Source organism: Carassius gibelio, chromosome A18, assembly GCF_023724105.1.
Source record: "Carassius gibelio isolate Cgi1373 ecotype wild population from Czech Republic chromosome A18, carGib1.2-hapl.c, whole genome shotgun sequence".
Classification (NCBI taxonomy): Eukaryota; Metazoa; Chordata; class Actinopteri; order Cypriniformes; family Cyprinidae; genus Carassius; species Carassius gibelio.
The window spans coordinates 23,628,981-23,646,025 of record NC_068388.1 but is presented as its reverse complement, the minus strand read 5'-3'; the positions used below and the strand labels follow the sequence as shown (position 1 = coordinate 23,646,025).

Sequence of the window (17,045 nt, the reverse complement as noted above, 5' to 3'; positions counted from 1 at the left end):
TGTCAACAGCCTTTATTTGAACGATTTCATTGTTTGAATACATTTGATTATATACACATTCAGGCAGCTGTTAAAGGAATAGTGCACCCAAACATGAACATTTACTCACCCTCAGTAGATGAGTTTGAAGTGATGGTTTAAAGTTAAAACACATTAATGATGGATTTGTTTCTTACAAACACACAGCTCTTCACTTAATTAATGTATCAGAGTCTTGTGAGTTATTGTGACATTTTTATGGACTCTCATTCTGACGGCACCCATTCACTGCAGAGCATCCATTGAGCAAGTGATGGAATGCAACATTTCTCCAAATATGTCCTTATGAAGAAACAAACTCATCTATATCGTGGATGTCTTCAGGGTGAGTTAATGTTTAGCAAATTTTCATATTTGGGTGAACTATTCTTTTAACCTAAAAAGGAGATTTTCCAGGAAAAATACACTAGAAAATTGTGATTTAATACAGTAAGCCTTAATATTGAATAATTGACCAGGTTTGTACAAGTAAAAAAAAAAAATGCACTTAAATTGAAAGACTTGGAGTAACAGTTCTCCCATTGACTTCCATAAAATATTATAATTTTTGGTTTATTTTTATATGAATCAAAATCACTTCTTGTGATAACTGACAGCATGAGTTAAACTTGTATTTGGCTTGTATTAAACTTAACAGCAAACAATGTTGGGAACACTTTACTTGAAGCACTTTATATAATGCATTATAAAAGTATTTTAATGCATTAATTACAATACATTGGATGATCTCATGAATAATCACAGGTATAATAAATTATAATACTTATCTATTTATCACTACACCTATAAAAATAATTATGCATTAAAATTTGACAAACGACCAATTTTAGACTCTGACAATATTATAATGCATTTAATAATGCATTAAATTTACTTCCAGTCATTCATGAAAGATATAATGCATCATTCACAACATGTATCATGAATACCTTTATAATGCATAAGGCTTCAAGTAAAGGGTCACCACAATGTCCTCCACACTTCCATGTTCTCTGTGAATTGAAATACTATGGCAGTGTTACAAGAATGCACACAATATCTTAATCAAAAGCGGTGCGGGAGTTCAGGCCGCTCTCTCAGTGCCAGATCCTGCAGGTGTTGTCTTTACTGCCTGAAGAAAGATTGACAACAAGGCATGAAATTACTGAAGAATGATTACTTCTGTGCATTATTGAGTGTTACGCAGGTGGGTGTAATTGCCTGTAATGATGGTGTCTCCCTCGTAGTTGAAAGCGCAGGAGAAGATCTCATCAGAGTGTCCCTCCAGCGCCTGCAAACACACTCCCGTGTTCACACACCACACACGAGCCGTCTTATCCACACTCGCCGTCAAAACACGGCTCCCCTGCGGATTAAAACACACCTAGGGCGAGAAAGTGAAAAGCAAATGATATTTCTGCCTTTTGTCATGGTAATGTGTCAGGACGGCGATACATCATATTCTATCATGAAACAATTACTTTTTGTTTTGCATATGGGACATCCTACTTCAACACGCATGAGAAGAATGGGAGAAAGACAGCTGAACTGAATCTGACCCGTGTTGATATGACAGGCGTTTATTATAGCGCTGAGGAACTGAGTGTGCATGTGCGTACTTGAGTTATCACATTCATACAGGAAATGGAAATATTCTGATGATGACGGTCAGGAGGGGGATGGAAAAAAAAGGAGAGGATATTAAGGCAAGATGCTTTAAGGATAGGACTGAGAAAAGAATAGATGAAGAGCGCAATCAGAATGCAAACGGATGTATGAATATGCAGAAATGATGATGTATGACAGGAAGGATACGGGGAAGGAGGCAAGAGGGCACAACAGGTGGATATAAACAGGAAGGGATCTAGACAGGGAACGGTAAGAAAGAGACTTAGACGAAGAGATATGAGAGGATTATTAAATCTGAGGCTGGAGTGACAGAGGATGGAGGATTCTTACCTTAGATATCTCTCCTTTATGGCCCTCTAACTGACACAAACATTGGAAGGTTTCTGCGCTGAACACTCTTGATGTACCTGCGCACAAAAACCCATGATCAGACTCGATTATAGATCCATCTCACAACAACATGTGAGACTAGATGTGAGTGGGGTAAGATGTGTCACGTTGTGTTTCAAGTTGGCATGAAATCTGTCTTGTACAGAGCCCCGCACGTGAGATGGGAGAAAAAATATAGATAATATGGCCACGGATTAAGAATTTGTTCACACGACTGGTTTACTTGTGGTTATTACATTTGTTCCATCACAGAAACAGTCAAATTTGGCCACGACTTAATCTAAACTAAATCTAAAGAACCGATTAGTAAATCATGGCCATGAATTCACCAGGAGTGGGAACCAGTTCTTTTTGTTCCTGCATGTCATGTGCAGAACTCTGTGATTCTGTGAATGCATGTTAAAGACCTCACAGCGATACATGTTTCAGTTATATTAACAAAAATGACCTTGTCATTTTTAATCAAAATATCACAAGTAAATCTTCTGGTGAAAACAAAAGACTTCTCTTTCCAATCATTTAGTCCACTTAAACCAGCCCCTCCGCAATCAACTGCAACTAAATCCAATCAACAACCACCGAACGTCACCATGTCCCCGCTCTACTTTCCTTTTCTTTTTTAATAATCCATTGCACCCGGATCAACGTCACAATAAAAAAGATCTGTCATGACTTTAAGCTGTCCTCCAGGCAAAGAAGAGAAATGTAAAACTAATATTTCTAATTATATTTCAGAATGTCTGCTATCATCTTTAATCGTAGGGGTAAACTGTCATATTAGTTTCATTATATGGTAATGGAATTATACAGTAATGCATGAAAACAAAAAATTATAAATAAAAAATATATAATAATAAAAAAATAAAAATGAAAAGGTCTTATTTTATAACATACAAATAGTTGTATCTCAGCCAAGTACTGTCCCATCCTAACAAACAACAATGCATCAATGGAAAGCTTATTTATTCAACTGACATAATTGACTCTTATGACTGGTTTTGTCAAATATATGATAGATAATGTGAGTCTGAATCAGATTGTCTCACCATCAGCAGAGGCCGTAGCGATCAGCTGACCAGTGTAGTTAAAACACACATCCAACACTTCATCATTATGACCCAAGAGAGAAGCCAGACACTGACCACTGTCTGCAGCCCACACCTACACACACACACAATCTGTCATATAACACTGAATGCAAAAGAAACGTAACATTAAAGAGGTCACATCATGAAAAATAGAATTGTTCTTCATTTTTCAGTCGTGTACCATGTAAACAGTTTCAGAACTTGCAAAAACATATTGCTCCAGATTGCTTGCTACATAAATATGAATTTATAACCAAATTAATTTGATTCAGCATCTTGCTATCACACTGCTTCTAATGCAACTGACATAAACTGGGAAGGGAAAAACTAAAATTATCATAAATGGACCTCAGGGGGAAAATCATAATTTAAGAGGCTCTTACACAAGACAGAATGAGAATTACAGAGTGAAGAGAGACAGAAACCTTGCAGGTTTTATCCAGAGAGGCCGTGACGATGAGGGAACAGTCCCAGTTGAACTGAACACAACTGATTTCTCCTCGGTGACCTGTGAGAACCTGAACTTTGCTACAAGAGACAGACAAAGTACACACTGTGGGACGTCAAGTCACATTTAACCAGGGCTTCTAATTTGCACAAATTAAAGACTTAAAAAGGCCTTAAATCAGAGCAGGAAAGTTGTGGTATTAAATGTATTTTTCTCTAATCAACCTTAAATTAAGATATATATTTACTTCAAACTGAAATAGAATCAAATTCAAATTGAAGATAGTTGACTTGCTTTCTGAGAAATCCCATACAATTAAGTGAGTTTATGCTATAAACTAAGACAAATATCTCTCATGAGGTATGAAACAAGACTTTGTATCTTGCTATTTTGCTTCTCAGTGTATCTTAATTAAAGAAACTTTAAGCATTTGCACTGGATAACAAGACAAAAATACAGAGGAAGGACAGCATTTTAACATGTGTGTGTGATCAGAAGGTATGGTAAAATTTATTTCCGTATTCTAGTAAAGTTTTGTGTGTGGTGTGTTTGTGTGTGTGTGTGTGTGTGTGTTTGTGTGTGTGTGCGTGTGTGTGTGTGTGTTTGTGTGTGTGTGTGTGTGTGTGTGTGATTTTAATGAATTAAAGAGTAACTGAGATTGTTTCAAAACCTGTATTTTCAAACTGTTGCTTACGCAACTCGTTTTGAGCTCCCTAGACAATTCTATTTAGAGAACATATTAATGTTTTCAAGTTGGTGCCTAAACTTTCTTTACTTTGTCTTAAAAAAGCCTTAAATTAAGTTTAATAAAACCCTGGTAAATGTAAAACTTTTTTCATAAAACACATCATTTCAACGCAACTTTACAGAAAGTCATACTGGTGTGTCTGTAATGCCTTATTGCCTTAGATTGAGGGATGGACATTATGACAATATATAAGAATGATACGACTGATTTAGATCTTGCTGTTTTCTATTTACGGCGTTGTCTATATCAGAGCTCAAGGAAATGAAGAGATTTAAAAATTGGCTGTTGTGGTATTGTAGTGAAAAGGAAGTTAAAACATGAACTTTAATGTATACACCAACCTGCCAGAACAAGCGTCCCACAGAATGGCAGTGTGGTCAAACGACCCCGTCACCAAATGATCACCCATTGTGTTAAAGGAGAGAGAGATGATCTCGGCGAAGTGACCCTGAGAAAGTGTTGAACGGAGAAACACTGTGAGTGGAGAGAGGATGCTTTAATACAAAGGCAGCCTTTTTCACTTCATATGAATTTCCCCAATTCATCTGTAAGAACTCACTGAGCTATTTATAATTTAGATTCATAGAGAAATAGGTTGCACTTTATATTACAGTACATGTACTTACATGTACTTATAGTGTACTTACAGTGTATTTATCTAAGAAAGTTCTGGTAATACAAGGTAACTACATGGGGTAGGGTTAGGTTTAGGGGTAGGTTTGGGGTAAGTACCTAGTTATTACATAGTTATTGTTGTTACTATAATAAGTACATAGTATGTACATGGGGAACAGGACTGTAAAATAAAGTGCTACCGAGAAATAATTAGAGGGTTGAGAGGGGTAATTACACAGTACACACGCGCACACAAACACACACACACACACACACTGCTCAGGGTGTCTACAAGATTTTTGGGGTGACTGTAGAATTTCTTTTAGATGGTAAAAAAATTTTTTAGATAGTGTGACTAAAATATTTAAGAGCCACTGACTCCAGTAACTGAACTGAATCAATGCAAGTTTCTCACATCTATACCGCTCCGGTTCAGACGGTGTCACATGACACACCCATTTGTATTCAGCACACTGCTGTTCCACTAAACAAAGTGGAATGCTTGAATTATCCCATAAATGGTCGTAATGACAGATTTGATGCCAAATCTATTATTAAATACATGCATGGATGAATTTTCACTGATCACTGGAGAGAAATCATTAAAAATCCTGTAGGAGATGAGCACACGAGGGGGAAAATGATGAAGCAAGATGATGAACAATAATGCAGAGAAACCACAGGGTGAGACGTACTGCCAATGTGGACACCTCTTTCCCACTCTCAACATCCCATAATTTAGCCGTAGTGTCCATGCTGCCTGTAGCAACCAGGGTACTCTGAGGGTTGAAGGCCAAGCAGACCTAATAGCAGGCACACACAGAAAACAGAGACAGTATTTGAGATTAATCAACCAAATTCCAAAAGCACAATATAAATGCACAGGGTTCTGTCCCATCTGGCATCCTAATTCAAACCTCTAGACATTATTTGTACAACATACTTAATTCGGTGCCCCTTAAGAGATGGGACGCTAAGTTTGGATAAATGTAGCCTAATGAGCTGAATGGCTTTGCTCACCAACCATTTATTTTTCAGTTAGACAAATGTGTTCTAAGCAATCACGCTCTCAGTGGCCTTGAAGGTGGATTGGATCTCATTTTGGTCCACTTTAGTTACGGTCTCAGATAACTTTCCATTTACACTATTGTCTTTTGAAATCCGATTTACGCCCCCTAAATTGTGTTTTAAAAGTCCCGCCTACTGTACTTCTTTTTAAAATACTACAAACAAATAAAAACATTCAAACAAACAAACTATTCTTTTTTTTTTTAAAGTGTCAAATCAAGCATGCATTATTGCTCCTGAGGGACAGCATTTCAGTCCTAGATGTCTTAATGGTACAGTTCTCCGAGATATGACCATTCTGTCATAATTTACTCACCCTCGTATCATTTTAAACTCTCACGACTTTCTTTTTCTTCTGTGGAACTTAAAAGAAGATATTTTGGTAACCAAAGAGGTTCAGTTCCCATTGACATCCATTGAATGGACAGAAAATACAACAGAAGTCAATGGGAACCAAAACTTGGTATTTGTCTGCATACAAATACCCACATTTGGGTGGTAGTGTGTTCATTTCACTGTATTCCTGACATTCCAAACCTATTTGTTTTCCTTTCTTCTGCGGAACACAAGTTTTGCAGAATGTCCCGGCAAATATAAAGTGAATTGGGACTGGGCTATCGAGCTTGAAAAAGGGCAACAAACATAAAAGCATATTACTCATGCTATATTTCTAGTCTTTCACAGCCTTTGTGGGAGGAACAGACTGAAAATGAAATGGCTTAAATCAGATACACTGAAGCATATCAAGACACACTGTGCCATGCTTGAAGTCAATGACGTCAATTGGTCTCAGTGTGTCTCATGACAAGAAATATGTCCTGAAAAAGAAAAGTCATACGGGTCTGAATGACATGAGGGTGAGTAAATGAGGCCTGAATTATCATTTTGGGGTGAACTGTTATTTAAACTGCTGACTAAGAGTGAATGAAGGGAGAAAACAGTGAGAATGCAAACGTACGATTTCTGCTGTGTGCCCTCTAAATGTGTAGAAACACTTTCCTGTTTCAGCACTCCACAATTTGCAGGTCTTGTCAAATGAGCCAGTGGCAACCTTGTCTCTGAGAGCGAAAACAAGAGAGAGCGAGCAAGAAAAAAGGACAAGGGCTCCTGTTATGACTCAAAGTGACACATAGTCCCATTGTAATAACAACTCCAGTTACCCTGCAGTGCCCTAACCCTGCAGAAAGAGACAGACAGGTGATGGAAAGGGCTTTAAAAGAAAAAAAACTGGGAAAAGATGAAGGGTAAGCCATTCTGAATGATTCAGGGCATGAGTGATCAAATGCATAAGAGCCCTGCTGTTACCCGTAAGGGTTGTTGAAAGCGATGGCATACACAACGTTCCTGTGACCCTCCAAAGTGTGCAGCTCCTCTCCAGATGCGGTGTCCCATATTTTACAAGTCCTGTCATAGCTTCCGGTTATAAAACTGCAAACAGACGGAAAGTAAAGGAGAGAGGCAGAATTAGCGGATGGGAGGGGGAGCAGGCATGTGAGCACGGCTGATAAACTCACCTCGATCCTGATTTATTGAAGGCTACATTCGTCAGGGGCAAGATGTGAGCCTGGAGTGCCTGTAGAGGAAGACAGAGAAGACGAATTCTCCGAGGGGGGATGCACTTAACCACATTCATTCATTTCAGATCTATAAGCATGACTGTGTGATTTCCATACATAATTACTATGCACAAAAACTGCAGTTTACCCTCTGCTGCCACCTAGTGGGTAATATCGATATAAGAGTTGCTGATCAGAGTAAATGTCTTTAAAAGCATTTCATTCGACTATTTAGTTTATATATAATCGTGGTGGTAATAAACGAAAGCAGCAGAATCTAAGTTTGGACAAAATCATGATGTAGTGTTGTAGTGTCTTTACAAGTCCTTTTAAATAGTCGTGCTGTGTAACAAATGAATTAATAAAAGTACAAATGCCATGTCTCTAAATTATAAGAGGGAACATAAAAAGTACATGTATAATAAATATAAAATGCTGTTTAAAGGAATAGTTCACCCCAATTTTTTTTTGTTTTTTTTTATTGAGATGAGTTTTTTAATCAGAACAGACTTGGAAAAATTAATCATTTTGTCACTTGCTCACCAGTGGATGCTCTGCAATGAATGGGTACCGTCAGAATGAGAGTCCAAACTGTTGATAAAAACTTCACAATAATCCACAAGTAATCCACACCACTCCAGTCCATCAGTTAATGTCTTGTGAAAAGAAAAGCTGCATGCATCCCATCATAAGGTGTTTTAACTTTTAACTGTCGCATCTGGCCAAAATAAGTCCAATTTCTCTCCTGATTCAGATGAGACAACTTTTTTACTAGAGAAATGGATAGAGGACTAGTTTGAAATTAATATTTCTAAAGTATGGATTTGTTTCTTACAAACATGCAGCTTTTCTCTTCACGAGACATTAACTGATGGACTGGAGTGCTGTGGGTTAGTTGTGGATTGTTGTGAAGTTTTCATCAGCTGTTTGGACTCTCATTCTGACGGCACCCATTCACTGCAGAGCATCCATTAATGAGCAAGTGTTGAAACTGGTCAGTATTTACCCTGAAAAGGTAGAACTTGCGGTCGTCCTTTTGGCTGACTTTCTCTTGTAGCTTGCCGATCAGGACTTTGAGCTGCTCAGCGCAGGATGAGCTGATGAGAGGTTCAGCTGCTCTGATGTCGGACACTAACTCAGACACATCAGTCCTAGAGAAGGGAAGTGTTTGTCACATAAAGAGGTCGTCAGTTAATCAGTGTTTATCAGTCAGTAACGTTAGTTCAGTGAGTGAGCTAGTTTGTCAGTCATACTCTGGAGTCAAGTTCAGCAGATCGATGGATTTCGTCCTTAGCTGCCCCCCTTTCTCATAGTCCAGGAATATTCCTGAGCAACAACAAACCAGGCACTCAGCAAACCTTAACTAGGTAAATGGTGTGTTAAATATGTATGTTACCTGGTGGGTAGTATCGTATGTGCAGCCGTTTCAGTCTCATCACGCCAAAGAAGACGGTGTCAACAAACCGTTACCAAGGTGACCAGACGCATGTGCGCATGCGCACGTTCTGCGTGTTTATTTTATTTATTTTATTTTGTTTTGTTTTAATTATTTATTTCCCCTCAACATAAAGTTTTAGCGCAGTGTTTAATTGTGAATTCGCTCGTTTTCTTAAGACAAACATACGAATTCATACGAAATCGCCACCTCGTAAAACAGTCACTTTTTTTTTTCATAATATTATTATTATTATTATTATTATTATTAACCCGGGTCATAAAATGTGTTTGTTTGTTTGTTTGTTTGTTTTTTTGTTTGTTTTTTGTTTGTTTGTGTAAAGTTGCTTTGAAACGATATGTATAGTAAAAAAGTGCTATACAAATAAACGTGAATTAATACGGTTAAATGATTTTAATCAGCATTCGATTTACTTTACATTTTGTCACAGACACACACACACACACACACACACACGATCAAGGCTTATAAATGCACACAGAAAGGTCAAGGTCTCCATCATAAACCTTCCCTTACTCCTTACTTGGTGGGACCCAAAACCATCACAGATGAAGTGGTGAGTATATTGTTGTTTTTTTTCTTCATATTTTTATGTTGCTCAGACAGATAACCGTACAATTTACTCCATAATATACTGATAATTTAGTGTGGCAAATACTCCTGTTACAATGGAAATGATAAATTAATGTTTAGTTCATCAGGGGCCCTTGTCCATCATAATTTTGTTTTATTTAATTATGATAGGTGCCTTTGAAAACAGTTCTTTAACCAGACCTTCCTCTGTTTTTTTTTTTTTTTTTAAACTTCAGAATCTTAAAATTTAACTAGAACTTTAGTAAAAAAAAAAAAAAATGGTTAACTGCATAGACATTCTCCAGTGATTAATATAATAATGATGCCTCACTCAAGCTATACACATGCCTCGTGAGTCTTATAGTGGCACTGATTTCTAATCATTAACCGAAACATTTCCTGTTATTTTCTTTCCTCCACTCATCCAGGACGTATTCATGCCTATTCCCCATCTGGACGTAGTCATATCAGGCCATGCTCTGTCCAGTCTTACTTAAACACAAAACCTCTAATAGTAATCCCTAATGCTTGTACACATCTTTCTACCACATCTTTTCCTTCCCTTCGCCTTTTCATTAATGTGCTTGGGCACAGAGCTCTGTGAACAGCCAACCTCTTTTGCAATGACCTTTTGTGTCTTGCCCTCCTTGTGCAAGGTGTCAATGATCGTCTTTTGGACAACTGTCAAGACAGCAGTCTTCCCCATGATTGTTTAGCCTACAGAACTAGACTGAGAGACAATTTAAAGGCTTTGCAGGTGTTTTGAGTTAATTAGCTGATTAGAGTGTGGCACCAGGTGTCTTCAATATTCAACTTTTTCACATTATTCTAATTTTCTGAGATACTGAATTTGGGATTTTCCTTAGTTGTCAGTTATAAACATCAAAATTAAAAGAAATAAACATTTGAAATATATCAGTATGTGTGTAATGAATTAATATAATATACAAGTTTCACTTTTTGAAAGGAATTAGTGAAATTAATCAACTTTTTGATGATATTCTTATTATATGACCATCACCTGTATATGGGTATTTTTTCCATGACTAACCTTTCCCTTATTCTTTTGCCCCTTTTTGCTGGAAGGTTTCAGATAGCTGTTAACCTCTCTATTGAGTATTATGCTCTAACTTTTGGTATTAACACATTTTTTGCTCTTACGCCTACAACTATACTTACTGCTGTTGTGGTGGACACTTCAGCCCTTGGACTGGACACTGAGACACAAGTGAACTCTCACTACACTGAACTTAATGAAATATAAGCCTATATGAAATGATAGTAAGAATAAAAAAAGAAAAAAATAATTATTATATATATGTAAGTTTTCATTTGGTGGAGATTCTGATATTTCTGTGGTCAAAATATAAGATACAATTCTGATAAATTGTAAATCAGTGACTTTATCACAATATAACAGGCTACTTCCATAAAATGCATAAAAATATATGTTACTCCTTATCTCCCAATAATACGTTTAATAAAAAAGACGTATGAACTGCAACACTTGACCTGAACATTACAGTTAAAGTAAAACTATAAACTATTAATCAGATAGCAGAAAACATGTAGTAGATTGTGTACTTTACGTTTTTCACAGGTTGTGAACATTATGATTATTTAGATTTTACAAGGTTAAAAAGATTTTCAAGAAAGATGAAGGTTGTGTGTTGAATAACTATTTATTCATCCAGTGTATTTGCATACTGTTGTGTGATATCATTTCCTGTTTACGATTTAAAATCGTATACAAATCTGTTTAAAATAAGTACTTAGCATAGTTACGAAATCCTACAATTCAAATAAAATATTAAAAATAATAAGACGTTTCCTGTGTTAATTAGGTAGCATTAAGCCTATAAAAAGTATCACAAGTACCTTATGAACAGAATTAAAATGTTAAACAAATAAACGGAAGAACAGCATTAACTACATTCACAAAAGTCTCTGCTATATTTAAACGGAACGTCATCATCTCTGTAATATAACACCGGAAGTTTTTGAAACGCGCAGTTGGGAATAGCGGACGTGACGTCAACTATTTGTAAAATCGGAATTGCAGTCCCCAAACCTTTTGCAAGAACATGTTGCCATTTTCACATTTAACATTTAATATTGCAAGTCTGGTTATAAGTGTTTTGACTAAGCAATGATTATTACAATGATGTTTTATTATCAAAATATAATAAAGAAATACATGTTAATGATAAATGAAGGTGCCAATATAAGTCATTATAGTTCGAGATACAGCAAATAAAGCTACATTATAAATATACTATACTGTAATATATTCTATATAGATCAGAGAAAATATTGCTTAAATAAATGCATACTAATTATTTCAGCTATAAACATAATTAAATAAGTACTATTTTACATATATGTTGTGAGCTTCTCAATAATAATAATAATAATAATAATAATAATAATAATAATAATAATAATAATAATAATAATAATTATGTGATGTCCGATGGCTCTCTTCCTTAATTATTTTACAAATGAAGGACTTTCTTTGGGCAAAAGCATTTCGAGGGAAGAGCGCGTTCGGTTGTACAAAACTACACTTCCCAGAATTCAGCGGGTCAGACTTGCGTAACGTTCGGAAAGTCTTCCAGGAGAACCTCTGCGGCCCTGACGATTTGGCAGAAACATCAAACACCTCGATTCTGAATGACACAAAATCCAACGGAGTTGCTTATAGTCGCCCGTAACGAGGAGATCATCGACCGCAGGCGCTCGGAGGCTGGCTGTGAAAGAGATTCACGGTGGATTTGAGAACGCAAGATCGCGAGGGCCTATCAAACATGTCCTCTTCCTCGCAGGCGTCTTCCAGGCGGCAGTGGTGCTACCTCTGCGACCTGCCGAAGATGCCGTGGGCGATGATCTGGGACTTCAGCGAGGCCGTGTGCAGAGGCTGCGTGAACTACGAGGGCGCGGACCGGATCGAGCTGCTGATCGACGCGGCGCGGCAGCTCAAGAGAACACATGTGATGCAGGACGGCCGATCTCCGGGTCCGCAGGCCTCCGGTAAACACGCTCCCGCGGGGAAGGAGGGTCCCGTGGAGACCGGCAGACCGCCCTCCGAGCGATATGAACGGGGAAGAGGAGAATACAGGCTGCCCAATGGGCTGCCCAGACTGGAAGACGGAGGTCCGCCTGAGGTGAGTAGACAGAGTCCTACCGCCAGGAGAACTTTAGTGGGGGCTGTGCCACCCAATTTAATGGCGCAAGGGCTTGTCGGAGCCCCTCACGGCCTGCTGACTGCTGTACCGGGTCTGAACGCCCGAGCTGGCGCCCCCTTAACCATCTCTGCCCCCATGTTGAACGAGCTCAGTAAGAGACAGGCCATGAGCATGGGGATGAATGTGGGTGTGGCGTCTTTCATGAGCCCGGAATTCGAAAAGGAGCTCAAGGAGAAGCAGAGGACCGCCGAAGCCCTCGGTGAGCTTTCTGAAAGCATCCGGAATCGCGCCGAAGACTGGGCTGGACGCCCCAAACACATGCGCGAGGCCTTGCACACACTTTCCGGCTGCTCCCCGTTCAATGTGCGTTTTAAGAAAGACCACGGCCTGCTGGGAAGGGTGTTCGCTTTTGACGCCAAGCTGATGGTTGAGTTTGAGCTGAAGGTCTTCATCGAGTACCCGTGTGGATCCGGTAACGTGTTCTCCAGCATCTTAGCGCTGGTCAAGCAGATGTTCCACGACTCTCAGAAAGACACCGGCAAGGTCATTAACTCGGGGTACAAATACGTGGAGTATGAGAAAAGGCACGGCACGGGCGACTGGCGCCTCCTGTCGGAGCTGCTCAGCGATGGAGTGCGGGCGTTCAAAGACGCTCCGGCCCCGGAATCCCTCCCGCAGCCTTACCTGGACCCCAGCTGCTCCATGTTACCCACCGCGCTCTGCCACATCGCCCGTCCCACACAGCCAAGAGTGCGCCGACGCAAAGCCTCGCCCGAGCCGGATGGCGCCGAGAGGATGACCTCAGAGGAGATGCGCCAGCATTGGTCGTTTGCCGCATATCCCGGCTTGCCCGGCCACATGCCCGCAACATCGCTAGCCAGCGTGGGCCAGCCTTCAGAGGGCATGGGGGCACACGGTAGTGACCCGTCACCCATCTCGGCGCTCATGAGTGTGGCTGACAATGTCGGCACGGCCACCCAAGCCCCTAAAGATGCTCCGGGCAGCAGTGGTGCCCACTCAGCCAACACAGGGCGGCAAAACAGCACAAGCCCTTCACCTACAGGTGCTCAGCGGCGGCTGGCGTCACGTAACGGAGAACCATCAGCAGGCAGCAGCACAGGAGGACCGACCACGACCGTCACCGCATCCCTCTCTGACCAGAGCGCCGTCATGGGAGGCGAAGGCTCAGGAGGAGCTGGAGGAGGAGGAGGAGCTCCTCTGTGCTGCACCATCTGTCACGAGCGCCTGGAGGACACACACTTCGTCCAGTGTCCGTCGGTGCCCGGGCACAAGTTCTGCTTCCCCTGCACTCGGGACTTCATCTGCAGACAGGGCTCAGGGAATGAGGTGTACTGCCCCAGTGGAGAGAAGTGCCCCCTCGTGGGCTCCAACGTGCCGTGGGCCTTCATGCAAGGGGAGATCTCTACCATCCTGGCGGGCGATGTGAAGGTGAAGAAGGAAAGAGACCCCTAACGGCCAGCAGCAGGTTTGATAACACGCTTTTATTCAGATAGGATGCATTGAGTTGATCAGAAGTGACATTTGTAAGATTTCTGGAAATTTCAGAAATATGAAAATCATACTATTTATTCATGAAAAAAAATTCCACAAAAATATGATGCAGCCCCGCTGTTTATAATACTGATGATAATAAGAAATCAGCATATCAGAATGATTTCCGAAGGATTACGTGGCACTGACTGGAGTAATGATGCTGAAAAATCACAGGAATAAATATATTGTGTCATATATTCACATAGAAAACAGTAAGGAAATTTCAGAAAATTACAAATTTTACTATATATATATATTTTTTTTAATGCAGCCTCGGTGAGAATATTTTCACAAATATAAAATTTTACAATCTCCAAACTTTTGAATGAAATTGTGGGTGTGTGTATATAGATGTTATTTATTAATATATTGTCTATATTAATGCCTCCCCAACAGAACTCAAAGCTCTCTCTGAGGGAGGTGCGGTCCTGAGCCCTCTAGATGTTGGCGGTCAGCACTGAAGAGACGGTCCTCTTCCTCCATCCACCCCGGCCTCCTCTTGCCTTTCGCTGGTTCAATCCCCCTTTTCCTTCTCTCCCCTGTCTCTGTTTCGGCTGAGACCATGGAGAACACAGCCATTGTTCTCTTCAGAGATGCCCACGTATTAAACCCTCCAGCACTTATTTCAGATTTGTTGGTCCACATCGATTCTTCAGCAGCGCTTTGAGAACTTCCAGTCTGCAAACCAAAACCAGGTTCACCTACTGTGTTGTATTGACTATGAGAAGAGAATAAAAAAACACACATTTCAAAGATCCGGTGGGGTGATTTCCCAGAATGTGCTTCAATCCACCAGACAGATGCAGATTGTACAGCGGGAAGCGTGTTTGGAAGCGCCGCTTCCTTTACAATCACAGAACTGCACCGACTACAGGCCCGCTCTTGTCTTTGCTGTCGTCTATGCTGCATAAAACTGTTAAATAGTCCAGGAATATTACTAAGTGCTAAAAGCCCTTCCTTCAGATTGCTTCTTGATACAGCATGTATATTAGATAGCTTTATGTTTTTTACTCCGTGTAGATTGTACAAGAATTATCCCGTTCAATGGTTATAGATGTGCAATCTCTAGATTTGATACTATGTTGCTTTATGTACCACTAAGTCTTTGAATGAATAGAACACCAAAGATAGACATGCTGAATATTGTCGTATCATATGATGCTATAACATATTTTTTGTGGATTTGGTCAGAGAACAAGGAAAGTTTTACATTGGGAACGTATATTTAAACCTTTATGGGTAGACACACAATAGATTTTTATTACAAGTAAACAGATCACTATATTTTCTATTGTAACCCATTGGCTTTTAAATCCTTGGAGGTGATGATATATATGACAATAGATCCACTCTGTTTTTTTACAAGTTTATGGTCCAGATTGTTTTCTTTCCATTTTTACATGTCAAAGGCATACTTTAGGATGATTGTTTTAATGTAAAAGATTCGAAAGTGCCAGCGTCTGTCTATTAGACATGTAGACTTGTTATACAACAGCCCCAAACTTATTTGGATGGAACCACTGTAGGTTTGGTTCTCCATATTGTTTAGACATGTCTTCAGTCTTGCTTTATGAAATTGGAAAATATATGACTAAATATATGAATGCACAAGTACTGTTCTGTAAGACTTTTGTTTAATCAGCATTTATGTTACAGCTTAAATTGTATTTAAATTAAAAGATTGACTTTTCACACACCCTTAGAGACTGTTGCTGTTCATTGTAATTCTTCACTCATTTTAGTGACGCAAATGTTGACCAAAGTCTGCAGAAATGCTGAATTTTAAGCCTTAATTTTTTTATTTTTTTTTTCAGAAATGTGAATTCATTGTTTGCTGATCTAACCCTGCAAGTGATTTTAAAGGGTGGGAAGGGTTTATTAGTATTAATTTATTATTTGACTTTTTTAACAGTAAAGTTGACTTGGGTAAATATGCATTGTTTTGTATAAGCGAGAAGACCTCATTATGAAAGTGTGATGTGTAAAGCTCATTGGGTTGTTTTTATACGAACTGGAGACTCGAAAGCTGTTCAAGGTTAGAGTATGTTTGCTTTCTTTGCCGTTGCTTATCTGCTGTGGTTGTGTTGGGAAAGGACATGATTTCAAACATCACAGTTTCGATTTATTTATAGTATGGTCAAGCATATGTGATGTTTTACAGTTAGCAGTTAAACCATGTTTAGCAGTTAAACCAAATGATTATCAAATCTGTAAATGACTGCAATGTTATGTCAAATGGCAGGGTAATTATTTACTAAACTTAATGTAATATTATACATTTTAAAATACTGTTTTAACAAATTTTCATTTAGTTTAATAATAAGCTAATTGCAAAAAAAAAAAAAAAAATCCTAAAATGTAACAAAACGAAAAAAGGGTAAAACTACAGTAGTATATAAATATTACTGAAATGCTTGAAGAAAGTCTCTTTGGTTTTTCTCTGAGATTCGTGAAAGTCATCTTTGCTGTAATGCTAAGCTTTGTCCAGCAGATGGAGATATTTTACAAACATTGCGACAAGTTGGTAAGCGATGGAATTAAATAGCCTACTAAAAAAAAAAGTAATGTTCAGTAAATGGCATAATTGTCATTGTACCTCATGGAACTGGACAGAATTTATAAAGTCAGGATCTGTACCAAATTGTAAAAAAAAAAAAAAAAAAAAAAAAAAAACAGTGGGGCAATAGCTTGGACTTAAAACAACACTAGGAGTTTTG

General features: G+C 39.0%; 2 protein-coding genes across 2 annotated transcripts; one reads left to right on the top strand and one right to left on the bottom strand.

The window, feature by feature from the left end:
* On the bottom strand, positions 1 to 12,009 carry LOC127934254 (dynein assembly factor with WDR repeat domains 1-like). The gene is made up of 13 exons (XM_052531518.1): positions 8,957 to 12,009; positions 8,814 to 8,886; positions 8,567 to 8,711; positions 7,519 to 7,577; positions 7,310 to 7,432; positions 6,963 to 7,062; positions 5,632 to 5,739; positions 4,663 to 4,769; positions 3,551 to 3,653; positions 3,084 to 3,198; positions 1,978 to 2,054; positions 1,240 to 1,402; positions 1 to 1,150 (listed from the first exon to the last, which is right to left on the bottom strand). The coding sequence occupies exons 1-13, from the start codon at positions 8,994 to 8,996 to the stop codon at positions 1,116 to 1,118; spliced, it is 1,248 nt and encodes a 415-aa protein (XP_052387478.1). The 5' UTR covers positions 8,997 to 12,009; the 3' UTR covers positions 1 to 1,115.
* A 146-nt stretch (positions 12,010 to 12,155) lies between these two features.
* On the top strand, positions 12,156 to 16,024 carry LOC127934253 (interferon regulatory factor 2-binding protein 1-like). The gene is made up of 2 exons (XM_052531517.1): positions 12,156 to 14,260; positions 14,725 to 16,024. The coding sequence occupies exon 1, from the start codon at positions 12,397 to 12,399 to the stop codon at positions 14,245 to 14,247; it is 1,851 nt and encodes a 616-aa protein (XP_052387477.1). The 5' UTR covers positions 12,156 to 12,396; the 3' UTR covers positions 14,248 to 14,260; positions 14,725 to 16,024.
* Positions 16,025 to 17,045: the final 1,021 nt, after the last annotated feature.